The sequence below is a fragment of the Aulonocara stuartgranti genome, assembly GCF_965226115.1.
Source record: "Aulonocara stuartgranti genome assembly, chromosome: 10".
Lineage (NCBI taxonomy): Eukaryota > Metazoa > Chordata > Actinopteri > Cichliformes > Cichlidae > Aulonocara > Aulonocara stuartgranti.
The window spans coordinates 31,965,352-31,988,378 of record NC_138946.1 but is presented as its reverse complement, the minus strand read 5'-3'; the positions used below and the strand labels follow the sequence as shown (position 1 = coordinate 31,988,378).

Below are 23,027 nucleotides of genomic sequence, written 5' to 3'. Positions count from 1 at the left end.
GTTTTATCTGAATGTAATATCTTTCTTTCCAGTTATGTGGAGGCTCTCATGTATCTGATTTACGCCTACCAGTACAACAAGGAGCTTTTGTTAAAAGGCCTGTACAGAGGGCACGACGAGGAGCTGCTCGGCCATTACCGTCGAGAGTGTTTGCTGGTGAGCCCTGTGTGCCGTGTTTTCCGACTTAAACAAAGCGACTTCAAAGAAGCTGCTTGGAACGGAAGCCTTTGCATCAAGCAGCTCTTCTCTGTGATCTCCGTCTCTTCTGTGTCACTCCCTTTCCTCTGTGTCAAACATCCTCTGCTAAAGTGACTCAGCAAAACTCTCACGGCTAGACGTTCCCCTCCGACACCGAGCAGAGCGCCATAATCAAATTGCTTTTGCTGAGATATTGCTTTGGCTTGCTCGCAGCCCACAAAAGATTCCACTGAAGATTTTTCATCTGATACTGACAGATGAAAATCCTCTCAGCGTTGTGAAGTGAGCCCCTTTTCATTTCACTCCCACCAAGCTCCAGGCTATGCTCGGGTATTATTGGTTAGGGCTGGGGGTAGTTTGGTCCGATCAGCCTCATACTGGTCTTTAGCAGCCCTCTCGCTGCTGCACTCAGTAACCTTACACTGGCATTGTGCTTGTAATGTAATCACTGGAGTGGGAATAGGAAGCAGGAGGGCCAGTGAGTGTAAACACATTACCATGAGACACGAGCGTGTCCTCAGCTAACCTCAAACCTCAGGACTGTGCAGGGCGATTGCCCATCTTAGTTCTCTGGCCAGAACGTCTAGCTGTGTGCACTCAGCTGTTTACCTTCAGCTCTTGTTTTAATTGAAAACACTGCTAACATTGACACAGTCAATGTATTTGGATGTTTTGCAATTCCACCCTGCAGTCTCTGATTCCAGACAGCTCGTTTCTTCAGAGACAAGGTCAGGGAGTTTGTGTGTGACAGCAAGGTGTTTGAGGCCTCGACCAGAGAGAAAAGCTTACCTGTTAAATGTCAGGATCCTTTAGTTCCAGCGACTTAAAGATATTCTGTGATATTAATGATACCTGGGATTACTGTTGAGTACTCGTCTAACAGAAGAAAAGGAAACGACACAATTTAGAGTAAAGAAAGTTTTGCTGAGGTTTTCAGACTACGGGGGAGTTGATTTGTGAGGGAGCAGGGTGTGAAGGGACAGGTGTGAGGCACTGATTCTGTGTAAGTCAGAGGGACGGGAGCACACCAGTGCTGCGACAGCAACAAGAGGTTTGTTCTAGCAGCCTGCTCGTCAATCCTCCTCTTAAGCCTGACGTCATTAGGCATTTCCAGGGCCAAACTCTTCTCCGAGGTTTAAAGGACTTGGAAATTAGCTCGCTAGTTTCCATCTGAGGTTGATATACCATGTTCTGACTGAGGGATTTCTATAAAACTAAAATATGCAGTTTTCCTATTACTTTGGAAATGAATGAAGATAGAAATCTAAACAGCAGCGATGTTTGTGGGGTTATTGACGTTGGGCGAGCTGGCATATGTCAGTGTGAGGGTCCCTGATAGGCAGAGACAAATGCAATCATCCTGCAGAAAAAAGACGCTGAAAACAGGCCATTCATCCCATTTAGTGGACCTCACAGATTCCTCAGGCTTTTGTAAATCTATTTAAAAACATTAAATGTGCCCTTTTGTTTCAGTATTCTTAAACCCCCTCTGCTGATAGATGATATAGAAAAACTGGATGTAGCCACAGTGATGTCACCCTGTGGTTTTGCATTTTGAACGCTGGCATTTTGACTTATCAGCTAAAAACTCAAAGTGCAGTGTGCACACACACACGCGCGCACACACACGCACACAGCTGCTCATTAGTCCTAAGTAACAGACTAATAAAAGAAGAGAATTTTACTCTCCAAAAGAAACTTCTTGGGTGGTCTGTACCACACAGCAAGCTATGATATTAGTCCAAAATGAATGTGTGAGTAACTAATAAAAGCTTTGATATAAAAGACTCATCAGTGTCCCTCCCCCCCGCCCCACAGAAACTAAATGAGCAAGCGGCCGCCATGTTTGAGTCGGGAGAAGAGCCTGAGGTGACCACAGGCCTGGGCATCATGAATGAGCTGGTGGTGCCCTGCATCCCTCTGCTGCTGGTCCACGACGCAGTGAGAGACCTGTTGGCGGTGGAGGACATGAGGAACCGCTGGTGCTCCTACCTGGGCCAAGAGATGGAATGTGAGTCCTTAAGGGAGAAGAAACACACTTAGCCTATTAGATATTTCCGGAGAGTTGAAGGCTTAGGTTACTAGTGCATTCCCTCGTACCCCTGCCGAAGATCGCCATAATCAGGCCGCGGCTCAGGTCACGTATCAGAAGGCACAAGTCTGACAGAAAAAGATCACCTAAAGATAACATTTTATACAATACTAATGTTTGTAAGTAGATAGAAATACTAGTGTATTGTATTATGATTTCTCCTATGATGGCATTTCAATGTCATGACAATACAACACAGAACTCTGCACTAATAAACACTTGGACCTACCTGTAGCCACTGTAGCTGTAAGATAAATGCTAAATCACAACAACAGTCACTCTAAACCAGCGGTCCCCAACCTTTTTGTGCCACGGACCGGTTTAATGTCAGACAATAGTTTCACGGGCCGGCCTTTAAGGTGTCGCGGATAAATACAACAAAACAAAATGATACAACCAAGACAAAAACGGTGGTATTTTATAAATATAATAATAAACGCGAATTCACTGTGTAATCGTGTAACTTTATTAGCAGCGTCCTCCTAAGATGCACCAACAACATCGAGAGTAACATCCTCCTCTCTTCCCCTTAATGCTTTCTGGTCGCTATGGTAACGTGTAAATATTTCTTTCAAAATAAGACACACAACTACAACACGGGAAAAAACCCAGGGAAACAGAGTTAACGATAAAAACGTTGAAAACCATAAATTTCACACACGAGCCTCAACTCTCGCGGCCTGGTACCGACTCACAGATAGGTACCGGTCCGAAGCCTGGGGGTTGGGGACCGCTGCTCTAAATCACTGTATATTGTGGGGTAAAATAGTAGAGAGAAACCTCCAACAGCAAGCACTTGGAGACAGTGGGAAGGAAAAACGTCCTTAAATATATGACTTTTAAATCGATCTACTAAAAATCTCAGTGACCGTGACATCCTTTCTAACTAATGAAATGGCCCTGAAAATCTGATTTTCACTGCATGGTGACAGTTCCTTATTTTCTGTCTGTTCACTTCTTGACTGCAGCTAACCTCCAGGAGAAGCTGACAGACTTCCTCCCAAAGTTGCTGGACTGCTCAACGGAGATCAAAAGCTTCCACGACCCTCCCAAGCTGCCCACCTACTCCACCCTGGAGCTGTGCGAACGGTTCAGCCGCATCATGGCCGCCCTCGGCAGGGTGCCCACCGAGGGAAGATGAGCTCAGAGGGTCGCCGAGGTGCCTCTCCCTCATCGCAGGCCCGACACGCCGGGCAGAAATTCATGGACCTCTCTTTAACCCATGCCTTCCTTATCAATCCAGGGGTCACTCGCTTCTAGCTGTTATTCCTCTGTTACTCTTTTGCTGCTATAGGTTTTATCATTATAAATATTATTTCACTTTTATTTTAAGCAAAACACGATAGAGGGCTCTGGAGGAGAGGGCAGACTGCTGGGAGGGGGAAACGTAACGTGAGAGAAGAAGTTGATGGATAAACGGTGGCGATCCTGAAGTGGTTGAAAGCGAAACATGTTCTGCTTCAGCTTAGCAAAAACGAAACGAAACATACACACAAAAAAAAGTTTGAGGGTTTTTCCTAGTTTATTATTGTTGTTGTTGCCGTTTGATTCAAGCTTCCCCGAACGCACTCATAGCCCTTTCTAACGCACCCTTCTCAGTGTGAAAAGGATCACCCTGCCGCTCCGCCTCCAGTTTGGTACAGTATTTCCACGTTTTGTTTTATTTTTCTAAGGAAGTCAGAGCGAGGAAGAGAGCCTCCAGATTTATCAGCGGCTCAAGAGGATCTCAAATGGGTCTCATGTCTTTGTGGACTGCGCCAGAATGAGATGTTTTAAGTGCTGTGGTAGACGGTCATGGACTTCCTGTGGCTTGTTAATAAATTGAGAGAATAAAATTTTATTTATGGCCCTTTTAGGCCACATAAACATGTTTTTGCCTGATGTTGACTTTTCATTTGTTTGCACAAAAATCCCAGTGCACTTCACTTCGTCTCGCCCCTCCGTGCTGTCCTGCTGTGCTGCTTCAGCTGCTATTCTGCAGCTTATTAGAAGCAGGCTTTCATTAATGTGCGGATGCAAACTCCAAAGCGTGCAGCATGTGGTCGCAATAATAAGAATACGAAACGGGGACTCTGTTTTAGCAGCTTGAAAGTGGAGCTTTTTAATGATGTGACTTAGGTCTAATTTCCTGGAGTAATACTAATTTCCAGGAACACAGATTACTGCAAACAGCCCATGTGATGACGCCAGGAAGCATTCTCAGAAGTCTTTCCCAAACATCGCTCCCAGCATTGCGCATATCTCAAGATGCACGTCATCCTGAGAGATGCCGCACCATGCTTCGGATTTTATTTCGAGCTTCCCGCTCCTGACCTCATCGGTGAAGGAGCGCAGCTTTGTCCGAAACTCAATTTAAGTGACACGTTTTATTTATCAGCTCAATATCCTTTTAAAGATTTAACGCCATCCAGATCACAACGTGGACTCTGCCGTAGTAAGGCAACAAGATGATGCAGTCTATAAGGCATGGGAAAAAAACAGATTCATTTCATTACACTGGGAATGATTTGTAGAGAATTAGGTTTCTACAATATACCGGTTCCTAAGTATTGATATTAACAGCTGTGCAGGATCATAAAATAAGCCAAACTTTTGCATAAAGGCAAATAACTTTGGTGAAGGCTGAAAAGCAGCTTGGCGAGCACACTCCAGTGGTTTGCATTTGTGCTGTGTCTGTCATTGGCCCAGTGTGAAGCACAAGTTCCAATTGCTCGTGCATTCCTGCACGTCTGTCTGAACCAGTGCTCGGCTGTTAGCTGACAGTCTGCTACAGTTGTGTCTGCCTCCTCTGAACTCTTTTTCTTTCTTTCTTTTTAATCAATGAGCCACATTTTCAGCCACAGGCCTGTCACATCATTGGCCCTTTGATGGCTGAGCCAGTGCTGCTGTACATAAGCCGTTTGCACGGAGAACCTACAAGTGGAAACAGTTTGACTGTCAGCCATATTGACATGTTTGATCCTGCACAAGAGCTCAAGCTGTTTCGAGTCAAACGGATCCATATTAAAGCGGCCTATTGTGCTTTTTTCCAGCACTGTTTTTGTTGCTGTGGAGTAGTTTTGCTCGAGTTTATTACACACACACGCACGTATATAAAACACTGACCTTTATGCAGCCTCCACAGAGCTAAAACCGCTTGTTTCAGAGGGTGAACTGGAAATTTAACCTCCTCCGTCACAGAAGCCCACCTGATTCGGTTTGACTGCCCCTTTTCTAGCTTCCACAGACTGGGGGCAGTATTTTAAAGCTCCACCTTCTCGTGTTGGAAATGACCATATCAGGAAACCAGTGCCAAGCTGGTATTGGCTCAACTCGAGGGTAGAAAATGATGAGCATTTAGGGCAGTTTGTAGCCTGATCTTTTGGCACATGGCACATTATTGACAGGCACGCTGACTTAGTCTTTGTCAAAAGTTAAATAAGAACATTCACTGCTTATGAATGACAGTCTTTGAAGTGTTTAGAACCTTTTAAGTACCCGTGCTCACTCCCAAGGAAATGAACAGTCTATCATTTTTATGGTAGTTTTATTTTAAAGGAAAGAAGCAAAACACAAAGCATAAAAGATAAACATTTACTGGATGCCATTAAGTTAAAAAAGTATTTTATCCCCAAGCAAAACATACAAACTTAATACTTGGCGGTGAAACCCTTGGTGGCAAGCACAGCAGTAAGATGTTTCTTGTAGTTCATCACCAGGTTTGCACACATCTCAGGGGGGATTTTGTCCACTCGTCTATACAGGAACTCTCTAAATCCTTTAGGTTTCATGGCTGCTGCTTGGCAATTTGAAGTTTCAGCTCCCTCTACAGATTTTCTGTAGGTTTGAGGTCTGCATACTGGCTCAACTACTCCATGACCTAAATGTGCATCTTTTTTAATAGAAATATCCTTTATTGTCCCTCACTGGGGAAATTCACATCTTCCAGTTGACCACTGTTGCCTTGGTGGTATGTTTTGGGTTACTGTCATGCTGGAAAACCCACCCATGATTCATCTTCTATGTTCAGGGGAAAAGTTTCTTATCAAAGATTTGATGGTGCACAGCAATGCCCACTGGCTTCTCAATGCGGTGAAGTCCTCCTGTACACTTAGCAGAGAAACAGCCCCAAACCATAATCTTTCAACCTCTGTGTGTGCATGTGATTCAAGCCTTCTCAATCACTTACATATTCACAGGCAAACTTAAGACAGGCCTGTACATGTGCCTTCCTGAGCAGGGGAATCACAGGCTCCTCCTGTGTAGTTTTGTCCTCCATGATCATCCTTAACCTTCAGGCAAGATCTTTGATGGAGCTCCAGACTGAAGGCGACTGATATATACAATCACAATTGCTGATGGTGTTGTGCAGGTCTAAAATCTTTCCTTTAACACCTCTTTGGTTTTGCACATGGTGGTGGAGGAGTCAGAATGGAAGAAATTCTATTGTCAGGTGTGCTTTATACACAAAACGAGATCATAAGCATCTTGAGTAACTGATGGATTGATTGCAATCTGTGTACCACATACGCACACAGCCTATCTGTGTGTGCCAGAATGTAGGGGATCAATACCTATTTCACTAATTGAGTGTCCAGTCTGGGGTTTGGGTCATTCCAGAGGACCACAACATAAATATGAGAGTCTGAACAGTTTGTTGTCTTTGCCCTCACGGTTCTATTTCCAAGTCCTGCTGATGATCAATGATGCTTTTCAACACTCAGCTTTAATGTCTGCTCACCGGTATGAGTTCAAAATTCAATTTTATTTATACAGCATCAAATCACAACAGCTGCATCAAGGCGCTTTATATTGTAAGGTAGACCCTACAATAATACATACAGAGAAAAACCCAACAATCATATGATCCCCTATGCGCAAGCTCTTTGGCGACAGTGGGAAGGAAAAACTCCCTTTTAACAGGAAGAAACCTCCTGCAGAACCAGGCTCAGGGAGGGGCAGGGCCATCTGCTGTGATTGGTTGGGGTGAGAGAAGGAAGACAGGATAAAGACATGCTGTGGAAGAGAGACAGAGATTAATAACAAGTGTGATTCAATGCAGAGAGGTCTATTAACACATAGTGAGTGAGAAAAGTGACTGGAAAGGAAAAACTCAATGCATCATGCAGCCAGAATCATTCTGGCACCGATGTGCTAGCCAGTGGCGTTTCTCTTATAGCATCGAAACTGTTAATATTAGTAGAAGAGAAAACTGTAAAGAAGATGGTTTTTGTAACCAAAAGGGAATGAGGTATGCACACTTTGAGTGTAAGGAAAGATTAAGCCACACGTGGACAGGGAAACTGCTGGGCAAGAAAAGTAATTCTCCAAAATAACTTGAGATGACTTGTTTCCACTGTATCACACACAGTGCACTACTTAGAGAAAAAGTGAAAGATTCCCAAATAAAAATGAGCCCTCTTAGGCAATAAATAGAAGCTCACACTATTTACATGAGTTTGATTGTTCTTTAGTTTAAAGTGAATAATCTGATCAGGGTTTTTTCCCCTTATGCACTTTAATATATTATAGTAAGACCAGGTTTCCGTAACGTTGCTGCTCAGACTGAGGCTCGTTTGTCACACAAACCCAAATAAGGAATCAATATTAGACAGCGTGGAAATACATTAACATGCTCAAACCAGTCTGTCAAATAAACTACCATCTTTTAATTCCTCTGCTCTGAAATTTTCAGACAAGGCCACCTTGTCTGTGCTCTTCATCACATCTGATCTTCATCTCATCCCACAGTGTTTCATTTCTATGTAAAAATCAATAATCCACCCCTGTTTTTGAATACTTTAACCTCTGTCATAGGACCTGAGAAGCAATATGAGTCTCTCTCTCTCTCTCTGCTGCGTGTGTTATCCTTATTTCACCCTTGCAGAAACAGCAGGCAGGGGCTCTCATCTGCATCACAGTGCATGTGCGGTTTGTGTGTAACCACCTTTGAGTTGGCCTTTTGATTGACCTGTCTAAGTAGACCTTGTTGGCTTGCAAATGTTTATGGGGCATTAATTATCATTATTGGCAGAGGCATCCCCTAATTTTGCTCATTATTTCTATTGACTTAAAGTGGGGCATGAAGCCAAGCTTTGATTATAGAGTAGAAACAGTGGCAGTTTATGTGGCCCATGATACTGATGGACAGGCTTAATTAGTGGTTTCAACTGGTTTTCCAACTGCATCCAAATTTAAGCCCCCACAGACCCAATTCATGACCTGCAGTTGTTAATAGGGAAAACAGCTGAAACAATATGCATGCACCTCTGCCAAGTCTGTCTAATTATGCAGTCAGGACCATAAGTATTTGGACAAGGACACGATTTTTGTGATTTTGCCTCACAATGGAGTGAAAGGAGGCCATCGAGATCTTTTAGTTCTAGTGGTTTGACAAAAATAATAATGTCATTTGTTGTAAAGACTCAATAATTCAACAAACAAAATCAATTATGAATCTAAATAATATTCTTCATACTTGCAAACAAAACCTTTGTGATTGCAGTGACTGCCTGAAGCGTGGAAATAACCAAATGCCGTGTTTTACTGATGGACGGATTCTCCTGTCCAGCACCCTGGCACGGATCTTCCTGGGGAGGCTGCGGAGTGTGATCCCCTTCTAGTTACCCATTTAGAGGCGCCGCCGCAGACCTCCACACAATGTTGCAGACATGTTAGCCAGGACAGCCCTACAGGGCTTTAGGAAGCATTACTCAGCCACAATGTGTGAGTCTTCCTCATCGTCCACTGACTCTGCTCCCACTACAGGTGTGTCAGTGGGATTGAGGAGATCCTCAAAGTCTTCTTTCCACTGCCTGACCATATCCTCAGTTGAGTTCAGCACCATCCCAGAAGCATCCCACGCCCGGTGCATGATGAAGACCAACAATAAAACACCATTTGGGTTTAGATCAGGCTGTTCCTCCCAATCACACCCCTCCAGTGTTGCATTGGAGTCTCCAGATGAAGCACTCTCCAGCGCCCCACCCAGTGAGTCAAAGAAGGCTGGGCACTCTGATGCATCTGAAATGAAACACACGGTTCAAAACAAAGCTGATACAAAGGAAGAGGAAAGAAAATAAAGTGATTTTGATTGTAAACGATAGTAATCTATTACACAAAGGCACTCAAGTCTAAGAATAAAAATAAAGCCAGTGGTTGTAACAAATGTAACTAACATCTATCGTTCATCTATCTATGGATCTGCCTTCTTTATCAACATGTCACGTAATTACCAGGTTAGACATTATGCTCTTCACATTTTTGTCCATGTACTGTAAACTGTCAGTGTCTTACAAACAAAATCACAACATATGAGACTGGGTGGGAACCGGGTAGATATTTAATATAGAATTCTATGTAATTCTTCTGAATTTAGTGTGTAATCTTCAGTACTTTAAAATACTTGCTGGTTCTTAATGATACTTCAAATGTACACTACATTGTCAAAAGTATTTGTTCATCTACTTTCATGTGCACATGAACTTTAGTGACTCTGATTCTTAATCCAGAGGGTTTAACAACAAAGCCGAACTCTTCCATCAGAAAGAAGCGTGATTTGCCACTTTGGAGAATTCATCTCCACTTCTCTAGAGTCCAGTTGTGGCATTTGCATTGTTCCTGGTGATGGAAGGCTTGGGTGCAACTGCTCTACACACTGTTGTTGAGCTAATCTGAAGGCCACATGAAGTTTGGATCTCTGTAGCGATCGACTCTGCAGACCTCAGCATCTGCTGACCTCACGCTGTGATTTTACCACTTCGTGGCTGAGTTGCTGTCATTCTCAATCACTTTGTTATAATACCACCAACAGCCTACTGTAGAATATTTAGTAGTGAAGAAATTTCACAGCTGAACTGCAGGTGACATCCTATCGCAGTACTTCTGAGGGCGAGCCATTCTTTCCCAAATGTTTGTAGATGCCGAGGTGTTTGATTTCATACTCCTGTGGCCGTGCAAGTGATTGAAATTCAATGATGATGGATGGGTGAGTAATTTGTCAATATGGTGTACATACAGTAGGACATGGGAGTAACAACTGGCAGTTTGTAAGAGTGTAGGAATAGGATAACTGATAACAGAACCCAAACCCCTAATAATACTTGTAGTTCTACTAAAGATATGAAAAGAATCCTTTTATCTCTCGTTCTGCTTTCTAGATGTTTGAGTATTATTAGGAAAAGGTGACTTGGGCTGCTCCCTCATTTTCCAGGGGGTTGCCAAAGTGCATATTTGACTTGGCAGAGACATGACCTTCCTGTCCTTCCTGACACAGCCCTGCTGTTTATCCAGGCTTGGGATCAGCACTAGGAGTAGACTAGCTTATGACCTCCTGAGGCTAAGTTTGTGTCTCCTTGAATCAAACCGCTATTTTTCACATATAAGGCAAATGTTTACCACTACATCACGGAGCCACAAAGCCTATCTGGTGGTAGTAAAAATGAGGGCCTCACTTTAGGAGAATTACTGAATAAATGGTTGAAAAGAAGCTGCGAGATGGTAAAATGGACTGATTCTTATTTAGTGCTTTTCTACTCTCCCAAAGTGCTCTATACAACATGCCTCACTCACCCAATCACACCCATTTCCTTCTTTTTCTTTAGTGCTGTTTAGCAAACATTCACACTCAGATGGCTACATCAGAGAGCAACTGGGGGTTAGTATCTTACCCAAGGATATTTGGCATGCAGAATAGGGGAGCCATGGATCGAACCACCAACCTTCCAATCAGTAGCTGTCCTGCTCTACCACCTGAGCTATGAAGTATGAAGTTCACTTCTTCAACACCACCATCACCAATTTCTCCAGTATGGGTCAGAGCATCCCTACATCTGCTCTCAACTTTTTTTGCCAACTTTTTTTTGCGTGGGAAGCAGCAGGTGCATGTCTCGAGAGCCTTTGTGTGCACGCAGAGCGTATATCTTCATTTAGTCATTTCGTACAAGCCTCATTTGCCCATTAGAGTTTCAGCGTCGGTTTATCCTCACCTTTGATGTTACCTACTTTTGTCGTTGTTCAGCGTGTTGTTAAATGTATGCAGGTTAGACTAAATGAGCTGCAATCAACAGTTTTTTGCTTCCCACGCTAAACATGCAGGAACTCACACACTCCCACTCCGTCGTGCTACTGCAGTGACAGTGAGTGAACCCCTGGAAGCTGATAGACAGTTTAGGGTTTAAACAGCTCGTATATGTTACGCAAGCTTCCCTCACCAACTGTGAGACTCGTCTTCCAGCTGAGTCGGCATTGTCAAAGAGTTTTAACTGTAGAAATGTGAAAAAATAAATAAATAAATAAATAAATGTGGAGCGCAGGGGCTCAGCCTTCTGCTGCTGTAGGGCTGATTCAGGAAAAGCTGTTCCAAGATCACACTGCAGGCAATTTGCAGCCGTCACATGAATAGAAAGCATCAGAGAGCATTCTTCACATCGCCATTCTGAGCACATATTTAACAGCTTTGTCCACGTAGGTCTTTAATCCCCCAAGCTGAATATCAATTAACAGCCGCCTTCTTTATAGTCAGGTTTGAGAATAGCTTATGGTAAAGAAAGGGAGGCTGAAAAAAAGGGAGAAGAAGAAGAAGAGGGGGGATTTTAAATTGCTCTCTGTTCACTCAGCATTTAATGGTGCTTTTCTGAGGGTTCTGCCCTTGTTGGGTTGTGCTTTATGGTCAGATAAAAGTCGTGCAGGGGAAATAATTCCATCTGGGCTCTGTGCCAAGGGGCTGGTGTTTCACAGCAGCTCCAGCCTCTCACCAGGATGTGATGAGAAACTTGGTGGGAGGGTGAGGGATGAGGTGGGGCGGGGAGCAGCCCCTCAAGGTGCCACTTCCATGGAGACGCAGCTGGGCCAAACAAGACTTCCATCAGTCGACAAATAGGAGGTGAGGCGGCTGTCTGGCTCCCTCATTACTGAGAGCCCAGCAGCCTCTGTCAGTCTGCTGAGATGTGCTTCTTTGGGCCGTCAGTGTGGGCAACGCTTATCAACATCTCGTGGTAATGAGTGATGTTGAGCGTAAATCTTTTCTTGTGGGACTGGTTATGTTGTTGCTCTCGGCTCTGTTGCCTAGGAAATAAGCATCTCACTGTAAAGGTGGCAGTCTGTGGTCTGTTTGCCCTTTTCCTCACATTTTTTATTCGATTGGATTGAACTTTCACCTCAAAAGTGAACACGCTCTCCATCATTTTTCACCTCTGTTTTGTTTAATATTCTACCTTGACTTTCACGTGTCCACTCAGAAAGAAGGGAGCCATCTCACCTCTCCTGACTCTTCACGTGTTCTCTAACTACACATTGGCACGAAGAATTGAAGGCTACTTGTGTTCATGCTGGTTTAGCGCTGAAGAAAAGATGTATTTAAAATCAGGGTCAGGGTTCACAGGAGAGAGGACCCAAGTGTAGGATAACAGAGGCAGGTTAAATAAACAAAAAGTGAGCCTTTAATGGCTGATCCAATAACCAGTTAAACACAAAGTCCAACCTGCAGTTACAAGGAAACAGGAGTCCAAGAAGAGGCTCATGAAACACAGACAACGAGAGAGCAAACAGGTGACACATAGGTGAAAACAAACACAACAAAGCTCCACTGGAGATGCACAGCTTTTCAAAATAAGACAAGAAGTAACTGAAAATGCAAAGGAACCAGAAAACCAACAGAAGACAGAGAGGGTAATGAGACAATAGATCTCCAGAAACGACTACCTCTGGGAACTTGACCAACAGCTGTGTCACAGACATTTGTACGGGCTGCTGCAAAGCTGCAAATCTTTATGCTAATGACAACGAGCGCAAACACAACATTACAAAAACAACAATCGTGAATACTCTGAAAAACAACAACAAAACTTTACTTTTCAAACTTGTAAAAACACCCTGCAAATAAATACAAAAATTGCAATAGTTTTTTTTTTTATTCAGTTCAATTCAATTCAGTTTTATTTACACAGCGCCAAATCACAACAGCAGTCGCCTCAAGGTGCTTTATATTGCACAGTAGATTGTACAATAATACATACAAAGAAAAACCCAACAATCATATGACCCCCTATGACCAAGCACTTTGGCGACAGTGGGAAGGAAAAACTCCCTTTTAACAGGAAGAAACCTCCAGCAGAACCAGGCTCAGGGAGGGGCGGGGCCATCTGCTGTGATTGGTTGGGGTGAGAGAAGGAAGACAGGATAAAGACATGCTGTGGAAGAGAGACAGAGGTTAATAACAGATATGATTCAATGCAGAGAGGTCTGTTAACACATAGGGAGTGAGAAAGGTGACTGGAAAGGAAAAACTCAATGCATCATGGGAATCCCCCGGCAGCCTACGTCTATTGCAGCATAACTAAGGGAGGATTCAGGGTCACCTGGTCCAGCCCTAACTATATGCTTTAGCAAAAAGGAAAGTTTGAAGCCTAATCTTAAAAGTAGAGTGTGAAATGCACTACACACAGGTACACACACACACAGGTCTTTATCACCAGATTCCACATTTATTTATAGTTTTCCCAGGTTATGACTGAACACAGTCTGACAGCTGTCGGTCCCAGCTGATTTCCCTCTCCCTCCGCTCCTCTCCGTCTCACTATAAAAAGGGAAGGAAACCACCATCAGTCCAAATCGCCATCAGCTGTTCTCACCGGCATCTCCAGCACCGCCCCGTTGAGCTCACTGCACCACTCCTCCCCTGCAGCCGCACCCGGGACCACACCTCCCGCCACATAGAGATAGTGTCTATCTCCCGAATACAAACTGGAAGCTGGTTCCACAGAAGAGGGGCCTGAAAACTGAAGGCTCTGCCTCCCATTCTACTTTAAATACTCTAGGAACAACAAGTAGGCCTGCAGTGTGAGAGCGAAGTGCTCTAATAGGGTGATATGGTACTACAAGGTCATTAAGATAAGATGGGGCCTGATTATTTAAGACCTTGTATGTGAGGAGCAGGATTTTGAATTCAATTCTGGATTTAACAGGAAGCCAATGAAGGGAAGCCAATACAGGAGAAATCTGCTCTCTCTTTCTAGTCCCTGTCAGGACTCTTGCTGCAGCATTTTGGATGGGTGTCATCTGCATAGCAGTGAAAATGTATGCTATGTCTTCTAATGATGCTGCCTAAGGGAAGCATGTATAATGTAAACAGAATTGGTCCTAGCACTGAACCCTGTGGAACTCCATAATTGACCTTAGTGTGTGAAGAGGACTCTCCATTTACATGCACAAATTGGAGTCTGTTAGCTGTTTGACAACTACTCTTTCAAGGATTTTTGATATGAAAGGAAGGTTGGAGATTGGCCTATAATTAGCTAAGACAGCTGGGTCTAGAGATTTTAAGTACAGGTTTAACTACAGCCAGCTTGAAGGCCTGTGGTACATAGCCGATTATTAGAGATAGGTTGATCATATTTAAGATTGAAGAATTAATTAATGGCAGGACTTCTTTGAGCAGTTTTGTAGGAATGGGGTCTAAAAGACACGTTGATGGTTTGGAGGAAGTAATTATTGAAGTTAACTCAGAAAGATCAACTGGAGAAAAAGAGTCTAAATGAATATCAGTGGTACTGAAAGCAGCTGTAGATAATATTATTATAATAATATTATAATATTATTGGTAATTTTTTCTTTAATGATTAAAATTTTATTTGTGAAGAAGTTCATGAAGTCAACGTTAAAGGGATGGTTGGCTCAACAGAGCTCTGACTGTTTGTCAGCCTGGCTACAGTGCTGAAGAGAAACTATTTCTCCAGGCTAAATGATGATCCTCTAAATTTGTGACATCCATTTCCTCTCCAGATTACGAGTCATCTGCTTTAGGCTACGTGTTTGAGAATTATACCACGGAGTCAGGTACTTCTGATTTGAGGCCTTAGTTTTCACAGGAGCTACAGTATCCAGAGTCGTATGTAGTGAGGATATAATATCTTGCTAATATATATCGTCTTTTTGGTAGCGTTGTTCTTTTGTTAAATGTTGCGTGTGTGTTTTATTTAATGTTGTATTTCCTGAGATGTTTTTGTGTTTTTCTTTTTGTCGTTGCTTAATTTTGTGTCGTTGTACTTAAAATGACACCGTAGTTTTGACACATTGCTAACCAACAGTAAGGTAAAACAGGCCTGGTATGAATAAAATGTGTTCAAGAATAATGTGTACAAACTATGACTGTAGTTACTTAAATAAATGCACATCAGCGTTCAATAGTGGCAGCTGTTACATGTTTTTTCATGACTGTAATTTGCCACTTGTTAGTCACTGCAGTAAAGCACATTAGTTTTTCCGGTTAATCTCCTGCACTAAGTTTTTAATTGGTGTCTATGAGGTAAGGCTAAAGTGGCAGTGAATCCTTTTCCTTTTTAGAAGCAGCTGCTAAGAAATGAAGTCACAAATGCACAGTGAAGAGGCCGCAGTGAGTACTCCAGATGTTTAACATTCAGCTTCCCATTTAGGCAAAGTCACAATCAGCAAAAAGAGCGTCTTGGCTTCCAGTCGATTAAAAGGGGAAAAAATGAAGATGCTATTAATACATGACGAAACATTTGCTGGATCCCGGGACCATAAATCATTACCTTAAGCCCTTTCGGTCCACGGTGTTCTTCTTTAATTTGTCCCCCTCCCCCCACCAGCTCATGGCCCAGATCACCGAGGAGCTCACTAAGACCATTGTCTTCCTGCCAGCTCACTTAGCATATCTAGTTTTATTTTGAACCCTCTGGCTGTTTGGCAGGAGGAGAGAATAAGCAATGTTAAAGGTATTTATGAGGCTGTCCTTAAAGAACCTTTCTTTATATCAACAGTTTGACTAATGCATATGACAGGGAACTTGATATTGGCAGCAGCTATGAAAAACTTGTCTGCATGACTGATGGTGGGTACGATAGCTGCCAAGCCAACATGTATTAATTATAGTAGCTTTTAAACACACTGATTTTCACTACGTTTGGGAACTACCTAAATAACCGGGCAATTTATAATTACAAGTCTGCAAGAAGCTTATAATTAAGACAAAATCGATATTTTTTTATGATGGCTTATGTGTATAAGCAGAAAACAGATTGTTGGACCATTCTGCAAAGCGAAGGGAGTTTGAGTGTTTGAGTGCAGGCACTTTTTTATGGAAGGTTTTTAGGCTATTCTGGATATATACAAATACCTAATCCTGCTCTGAAGGAGTCTGGATATACTACCCAGGGCACTCTGTAGGTATGAAGAATAAATGAAGGGTGGAGGCAGAAATAAAAGGCTTTTAAACAGCTCAACAGTCTGTTCTTTTTTATTCCTCTTTTTCTTCACACCGGTGAATTATTGCAACATGCATCAGGCCAAGCTGAAGAAAACCTGAAGTTATGAAAAAGAATTCAGCTAGTGAGAAAAGAATAACCGGGACTCTCCAACTTCACTTCGAATTTGGTGATCCAAAAGCAGATCCAGTAACAGGCTATACCCCCATTTCAGCAGGACCCATGGCTGCACAGCTACTGTGGCCTGACACAAGTGCAGTTTCAATAACATTACTAACTGACTAACATTTGTAATCAGACTACCTTTGGCATTGTGTATCAGGACATGCAAAAACCTTATTTGGTTTTTTAGTTTTATTTATATAGTGCCAAATCATAGCAACACTTGCCTCAAGGCACTCTATATTGTAATGTAAAGACCCTACAATAATACAGCGAAACCCCAATAATCATATGACCCTTTTTGAGCAAGCACTTAGGCAACAGTGGGAAGAAAAAACTCCCTTTTAACAGCAGAACCAGTTTCAGGGAGGGGCAGCCATCTGCTGTCAACTGTTGGGGTGAGGGGGAGGATTTTTTCGACCATCTCTGTGTGGCTGCTATGGTTTCTGATCAAAACATGTCTACAGACAGATGACAATGAGCTCAAGGCGTTGACCTGGCCTCCAAGACACACTCACACCTCGCCAAACATGTCCAATCCTGGGAAGAGCCTGCAACTCTCAGCACGACAAATTATCCCCACCACTAATCTGACATTACGTGCATATGTGTTTAAATGAAAAAAAGTTTCCGTTTGCTTCACTAAGGTCTGACAAAAAGGTTATTAGTAGGCGTAGTTATGTTTTATTCACACGTCTTTCACAGGCCGCAATGTGACTGCTGGAGTGGAGCCCATGTACGTACCTGTGAGCTTTAAATGCATTCCTGTTGTAAATATTTCTAACACATCATTAATAGTATTCCACACATTATCGGAACTGCTAACAGTTACTGTCATAGCACATTTAAATGTGTACTGCGCACACTACTGTATCATAGGTTATATATGAAGATTGTAAAAATTGTATTTTTTATTGATTTGAACATTTTTATAGTGTCTAATATTATTATCCTTTTTTTAAAATCAGGTACTAGCAAGTGGTTATTTTTTGAGGTTGATGTAAAACCACAGAGGTCACTAAAGTAAAAAAAAAAATTACTGCATAGCCCGTGTAATTGTAGATAATGTAACAAAAAATAGCCTAAATTTTCAAGAACCTATAAACGCGCTGCCAAATTTATCCTCAGCACTTAAAACTCTACTTCTGCAAACGCCCCAAAGCATCCTCTACCAATCTCCCTCAGTCAGACCCCACAGAACACCTCCAGGGGTCCCACGCCTCACGGGCATAAGTCCAGCCAGAGCCACTGAATGGAATTTGACTTAGTCAAGGACTCTGAGTCCGACTTAAACCCTTTGTGTTACATCTGTAGTTTGAATTTAAAAAGACTGGCAAATATTTTCACATGGACAGTGTACATGGGATTTCTTGCACTAATGGAAAATTATAGCCAAGCACAAATGAAGTGACTCACACATGTCTGAACCACAGAAAAGAACAAGAGAGAGAGAGAAAATATAGCACATTTATTTGTGAAAAAATAACTTGGTAGACAGGAGGGATGACTCAGAATGACAAAACTGCAGAATAAGAACCTCCAGGTTTACAGGATACATATTTATTTTCATTCTTAGTAGTTATCATAGATAGTACAGTTATCCATCAAACTGTCTATCCCATTACCTGGGCTCTCTCACAGTTACATACAGCACCTTTGCACCAGGCCCTCTGCTCTGGCTTCTGTGACTGTCAGGTTGATGTATGTACCTGTTAGCTGCAGCTAACCATCTGCACTTTTCACGTCTTTTTTCAGTGTTTCCCTGCATCTCTGAAAGACTCTTAACATCTTATTATGTATCTTATTTGTTCTTTGGATGCTAATTAAAGTGTAAATTTACATCAAAATTACAATTTTATTAATTGTTGCGTTAATTAGCTTAGCTTAAAACTTAGCTAGTTTACCGGATGCATTAGCTATGGTTTGCTTAACGATAAAGTTTTATTTTATAAGTAGAATTAATTTGAAAGGTTGATATTGGTGTGTAGAGCAAAGGCCATACATTTCTACAATGAAAAGCAGCATCAAAGCTGCCAGGAAAAATGCTGCATCAGCCAAGAAAGCCTTGGATCCTTCCTCTCCCTCATTTGGAGGAAAACAACAGAGGAAACTACAGGGTGAGTTCAACCAGCTGCTGTTAGCAGTAAAATATCTTTTTAAATAAATACATTTTCATCAGATAACTTTTCTTTCCTTCTATTTGCTGCTATTTTTGACTTGAATTTGTCAAAGATACATTCTGGTCTAATCAAACAAAGGAAATTTGTCTTGACTTTCTGTTTTGTTCTAATCATCTTTGTTGAAGATGTTGAAGATTTTGGCTTCTTTAATTTACTGGGAGACAGGGTTGAGAAGTTCCGGAAAAATGCAAAATATTTTTCATTTGAGTTTTTTGATATCTTTTCTTCCAGTGTTTTTACTTATTCAGGCACACATTCCCTTAAATGTTTGGGATTTTAGTGAATGATTTAAAATATGAATTCCCTGACACCATACTTTCTTTTAGGCCGGAACACCAAACATTATTGTGTATAACTCAGGTGTCCTCGGTCATTTTCAAGAGCCACAAAAATAGAAAGAATAATATATAAATGATTGTAGCCCACGGCTTTCCGCACACTGTTTGAGTGTGTGAGATACTTTAAAAGCTGAATACTGAATAAAGTGAATTGAGGCACTGTACTAAGATACCACACATGACATCCTCTAATCTGCCCTCACTAAATGTCGTTGTTTTCACAGCATGGAGAGCACAGTGATGCATCTCTGCTGTATCATGGTGCTGAGCTCATCGTTCATGTAAACAAGTAAGTTTTTCATTTTTATTGGCATTTGGATATTTCCCCCTTTCAACCCTGGATTGGCTCAGTAAAAGGACAGAGAAACTTTAAGATATTGCTAATGTGTGTTTGTGAGAAACAAAGGGACAGACTGTGTAGACTGCTCCACACATTCCTTTGACTGTTTATGGATCAGGACTCGCTCTGCGTGTAGTATTTAAACACTCAGTTTTCCCATACAGCAGAGGAGGGCTGTGAGAGGTTCGAACACCTCCAAGCTGCCGTGAAATCTTAACAGTGATTGCGTCACACGTTAAGGATCAAACAAACAGATGCTGTCAGATGTTTCCTGCCCATGTTAGCGCAGGAAATTCAGCATGCTCTACATAAAATGATAATGAGAGAATAAAAATGTTAAGCACACAGTTTAGCTTCACTAAGTCCCAGTAAGGTTGGATCTGAATTATAATAGCATATCTTATATTTTTGTAAATATCTATCCAGCCCACGTGCTTTATGAGCTGTATGAATTTCAATTCCTCCAGAAGCACATGCATGTGAACAGTATTGGGACTATTTATTGCTTTTTCTCATGCAGTTGAAACACTGACTGAATTGTGTGGCTGTTCGTTACCTGTGGAGGGCAGCAGCAGGCTAGAGATATATCTGAGCTACCTCCAGAGTGAAAAGAAGAATAAGAACGGAGAAGGAGAACAAAAATCCCAATGCAGCTCTATACAACTTCAAACTTGGCCCAGCGTTTTTACTATTATTCTAAAATGCTACTATATTATTATTATTTATTTAGAGCTGAAGCTAATCCAGTTTGGGCAGACTCGCCATAGGACAATAAGGTTTAACTGTAGGCTATGTATTAATGTCCTGCTCTACATGCTGTTGAAAAGGACTAGCAGAGAGAAGAGCGACCAGCACTTAGTAAGAGGCTGAAAATTCAAAAGCAGCAGAAAATTGTTTTATTTTCATTTTTAACTCCAATATGAAGAAACTGACCCCAGTGACTGCTGGAATAGGCTCTGATCCCCGTGCAACTGTGAATTGGATAAGCAGAAGAAAATGGATGGATGAAGAAACTGGACATTGGTAACATTGGTAGCATCACACAAGTGCTTTCACACGTTCAGTATCTTGCATAAGGATACTTTGGCATGCAGATTGGAGCAGCTAGGGATCAAACCATCAACCTTCCAATTAGTAGATGATCTACTCTACCTCCTGAGCCATGGTCACCTATTTAAACCAACGTCCAATCATATTATTTGCTGGCAAGTATATTAAATATCCTTTTATTTGGCACATATAGGAATTTTAGTACTTATGTCAAACACGACTTACCTTAAGTTTGTGTTCAAATTATCCTAATTCTTTCTTTATTGTGGTTAGCATTTAGAGCTGTTTCCAGCTCTAAATTTCCATTAAGAAAAATTGTGGGGCAACAAATAATTTTCAAAGAAGTTTACATCTGTAGGTAACATGGCACAATCCAAAGCCGTTTACTGTGTAAAGGATGGCTAGCTTTGCTCTGTTTGATATTCATTCAGTGTTCGTGACTCACGGCTGTCAGTTTGGTTTCTAGGTGAATGATGATTCTGTCAGCAGAACAATACTACTGATGTTTGTGAATGAAATTATGCAGAGAAAGCAGTGAAAGTCAAGGCAGGATGAGGTCCAAGAGACAACCCAAAGTGGTTCCACCAAATTGGACAAAAGACCAGAATCTTCCAGACAGTCATCACTGGTCAAAAACACATGAAAAGGCGTTAAACAGAAATTATTTTATATCATTTTTCATAGAAATTCAGTAACTTGTAACAATGTATTTTACATTTTACTCAGAAGATGGTGATAAATAACACATTTTTTTTATTCTTCTGCCTTGTGCTCACAGTTTTAAAAATGACTGTGGTCTAGCACTGATGATAGGAGTTAATTAGCTCGGTCATCATATAGTGCCAAATCACAACAACATCACCCTCAAGGTGCTTCATATTGTAGGGTAAAGATCCAGAAATAATTATCATGAATAAAGTGGTCAATATTTATTATGATGATTAAAAATAAATTTAAAATTTCACAAGAAAATATTCTTGGTTTACTAAACCTGTATTAGGTCCTTAATAGTTAGCTCACTTGTCAGCCATATTGGAAGGCTTCCAGCCAGTGTGTATTTGGAATATTGACTAAATGTACTTTGATTTCAGTGGTAACCAAGACATTAAAACTGCATGCACATCAGGGCTGCCACAAACAATTATTTTAATAGTCGACTAATCGTGGCAGCCCTAATGCACATAGAGACAGTTTATGAAAACTTTTTTTTCTCCAAATAAGAAAAATTTAGAATTTAAAAATGTTTTTTTTAGGGGCTGCGTCTCCCTCTCACAAAGTCTCCGTTGTGAACCATTTACTAATAAGCAGCTTTCTTTGCTTTAACAGAAATCTTTTAAAATCCTTCTTCTGCTTTCATTGTCGCCCCGAGAGGACTAAAATGGACTCAAATATAGTGCGATAATATCTGTTTATTTTCACGATCTCTAAATATTTATCATCACACACGCTAACAGGATTTTTTCTGCCTCTTTGTGAAGCGACTGCACATTAGCACAACTGGCCTGCACTTAGTGAAGGCAGTGAGTGTTTTACAGGGTGACAGGGTGACATGTGTCTTCCTGTTCTACCTGGTGATTTTTCTGTTAGCAGCAAAGCTAAAATCTTTTTAGGGTTATATATGTGTCTATCTATCTATCTATCTATCTATCTATCTATCTATCTATCTATCTATCTATCTATCTATCTATCTATCTATCTATCTGTATATACATATATATATAAAGAGTCACTGCACCTTGACAAATATATATATATATTGTACCAAATCATTTGCATCTGAAAACAAAATCATGGTTATGCAAGCTTCTTCAGAAATGCAAATATATGGAACCTGGGTTTTATGTAAGCATTCAAGTGTCCAATTGAGCAAGCCGTCTCCTTTTATGTGGGGTCCTGTAACCTCATTAAACCTTACTTTGTGATATGAGCACAGATGGGTCTTATAAGTGGATGCATAAAGTAAAGTATGCCTTTCATCACCCAGTCAGTGCTATTCTGCTGATGGAGACTGATGCACAAATATGAAATGTCAACTGGTAAGTGATACGATCCTTTTTTTTAGCGTTTGTTGTTCCATAACTGATGTGTTTGAGTGTATGTGAGAGGCTTTTCACAACTTTCCTTGTTAACTATCCATTATAACAGCTGTATTGCAAACAGCTCATGGAGACTTTTAGTACTTTTTATTGATAAAAGGTGTCCATACGGAGATGGAAGTCTTCAAAACAAAAGTAAATCTATAATATTTGCATTAATGATTTAAACAAACAATGGTAAACTTTCTGTATGCAGTGTTTTTTGTTCATAAGCTATGGGAACTGTGTTCGTTTGAGGGATTGGCAAATAGACTGGGAGGGGCAGGATGGACCCATATTAATAGGAACACTTGAATGAATTAGAAGAATAGGTTTTAAACATGCAGGACAGCGACAATACTGGGCACCGACTGGAGGACTGTACCAGCTT

General features: G+C 41.5%; 1 protein-coding gene and 1 long non-coding RNA gene across 4 annotated transcripts in view; both read left to right on the top strand.

Moving 5' to 3' along the window:
• Window positions 1-4,156, top strand: part of usp25 (ubiquitin specific peptidase 25) — a 36,198-nt gene extending 32,042 nt beyond the window's left edge. For all 3 annotated transcript variants that reach the window (XM_082549864.1, XM_082549863.1, XM_082549865.1), the window contains 3 exons: window positions 33-156; window positions 2,017-2,209; window positions 3,259-4,156. In XM_082549864.1, coding sequence (XP_082405990.1) covers window positions 33-156; window positions 2,017-2,209; window positions 3,259-3,431 — 490 coding nt within the window. In that variant the 3' untranslated portion in view covers window positions 3,432-4,156. The remainder of the gene's footprint in view (window positions 1-32; window positions 157-2,016; window positions 2,210-3,258) is intronic.
• Window positions 4,157-18,544: 14,388 nt separating this feature from the next.
• On the top strand, window positions 18,545-20,818 carry LOC309715088. The gene is made up of 3 exons (XR_014279146.1): window positions 18,545-18,770; window positions 19,396-19,460; window positions 20,465-20,818. It is a non-coding gene; the product is annotated as an uncharacterized lncRNA (long non-coding RNA).
• The last annotated feature ends 2,209 nt before the right edge of the window (window positions 20,819-23,027 follow it).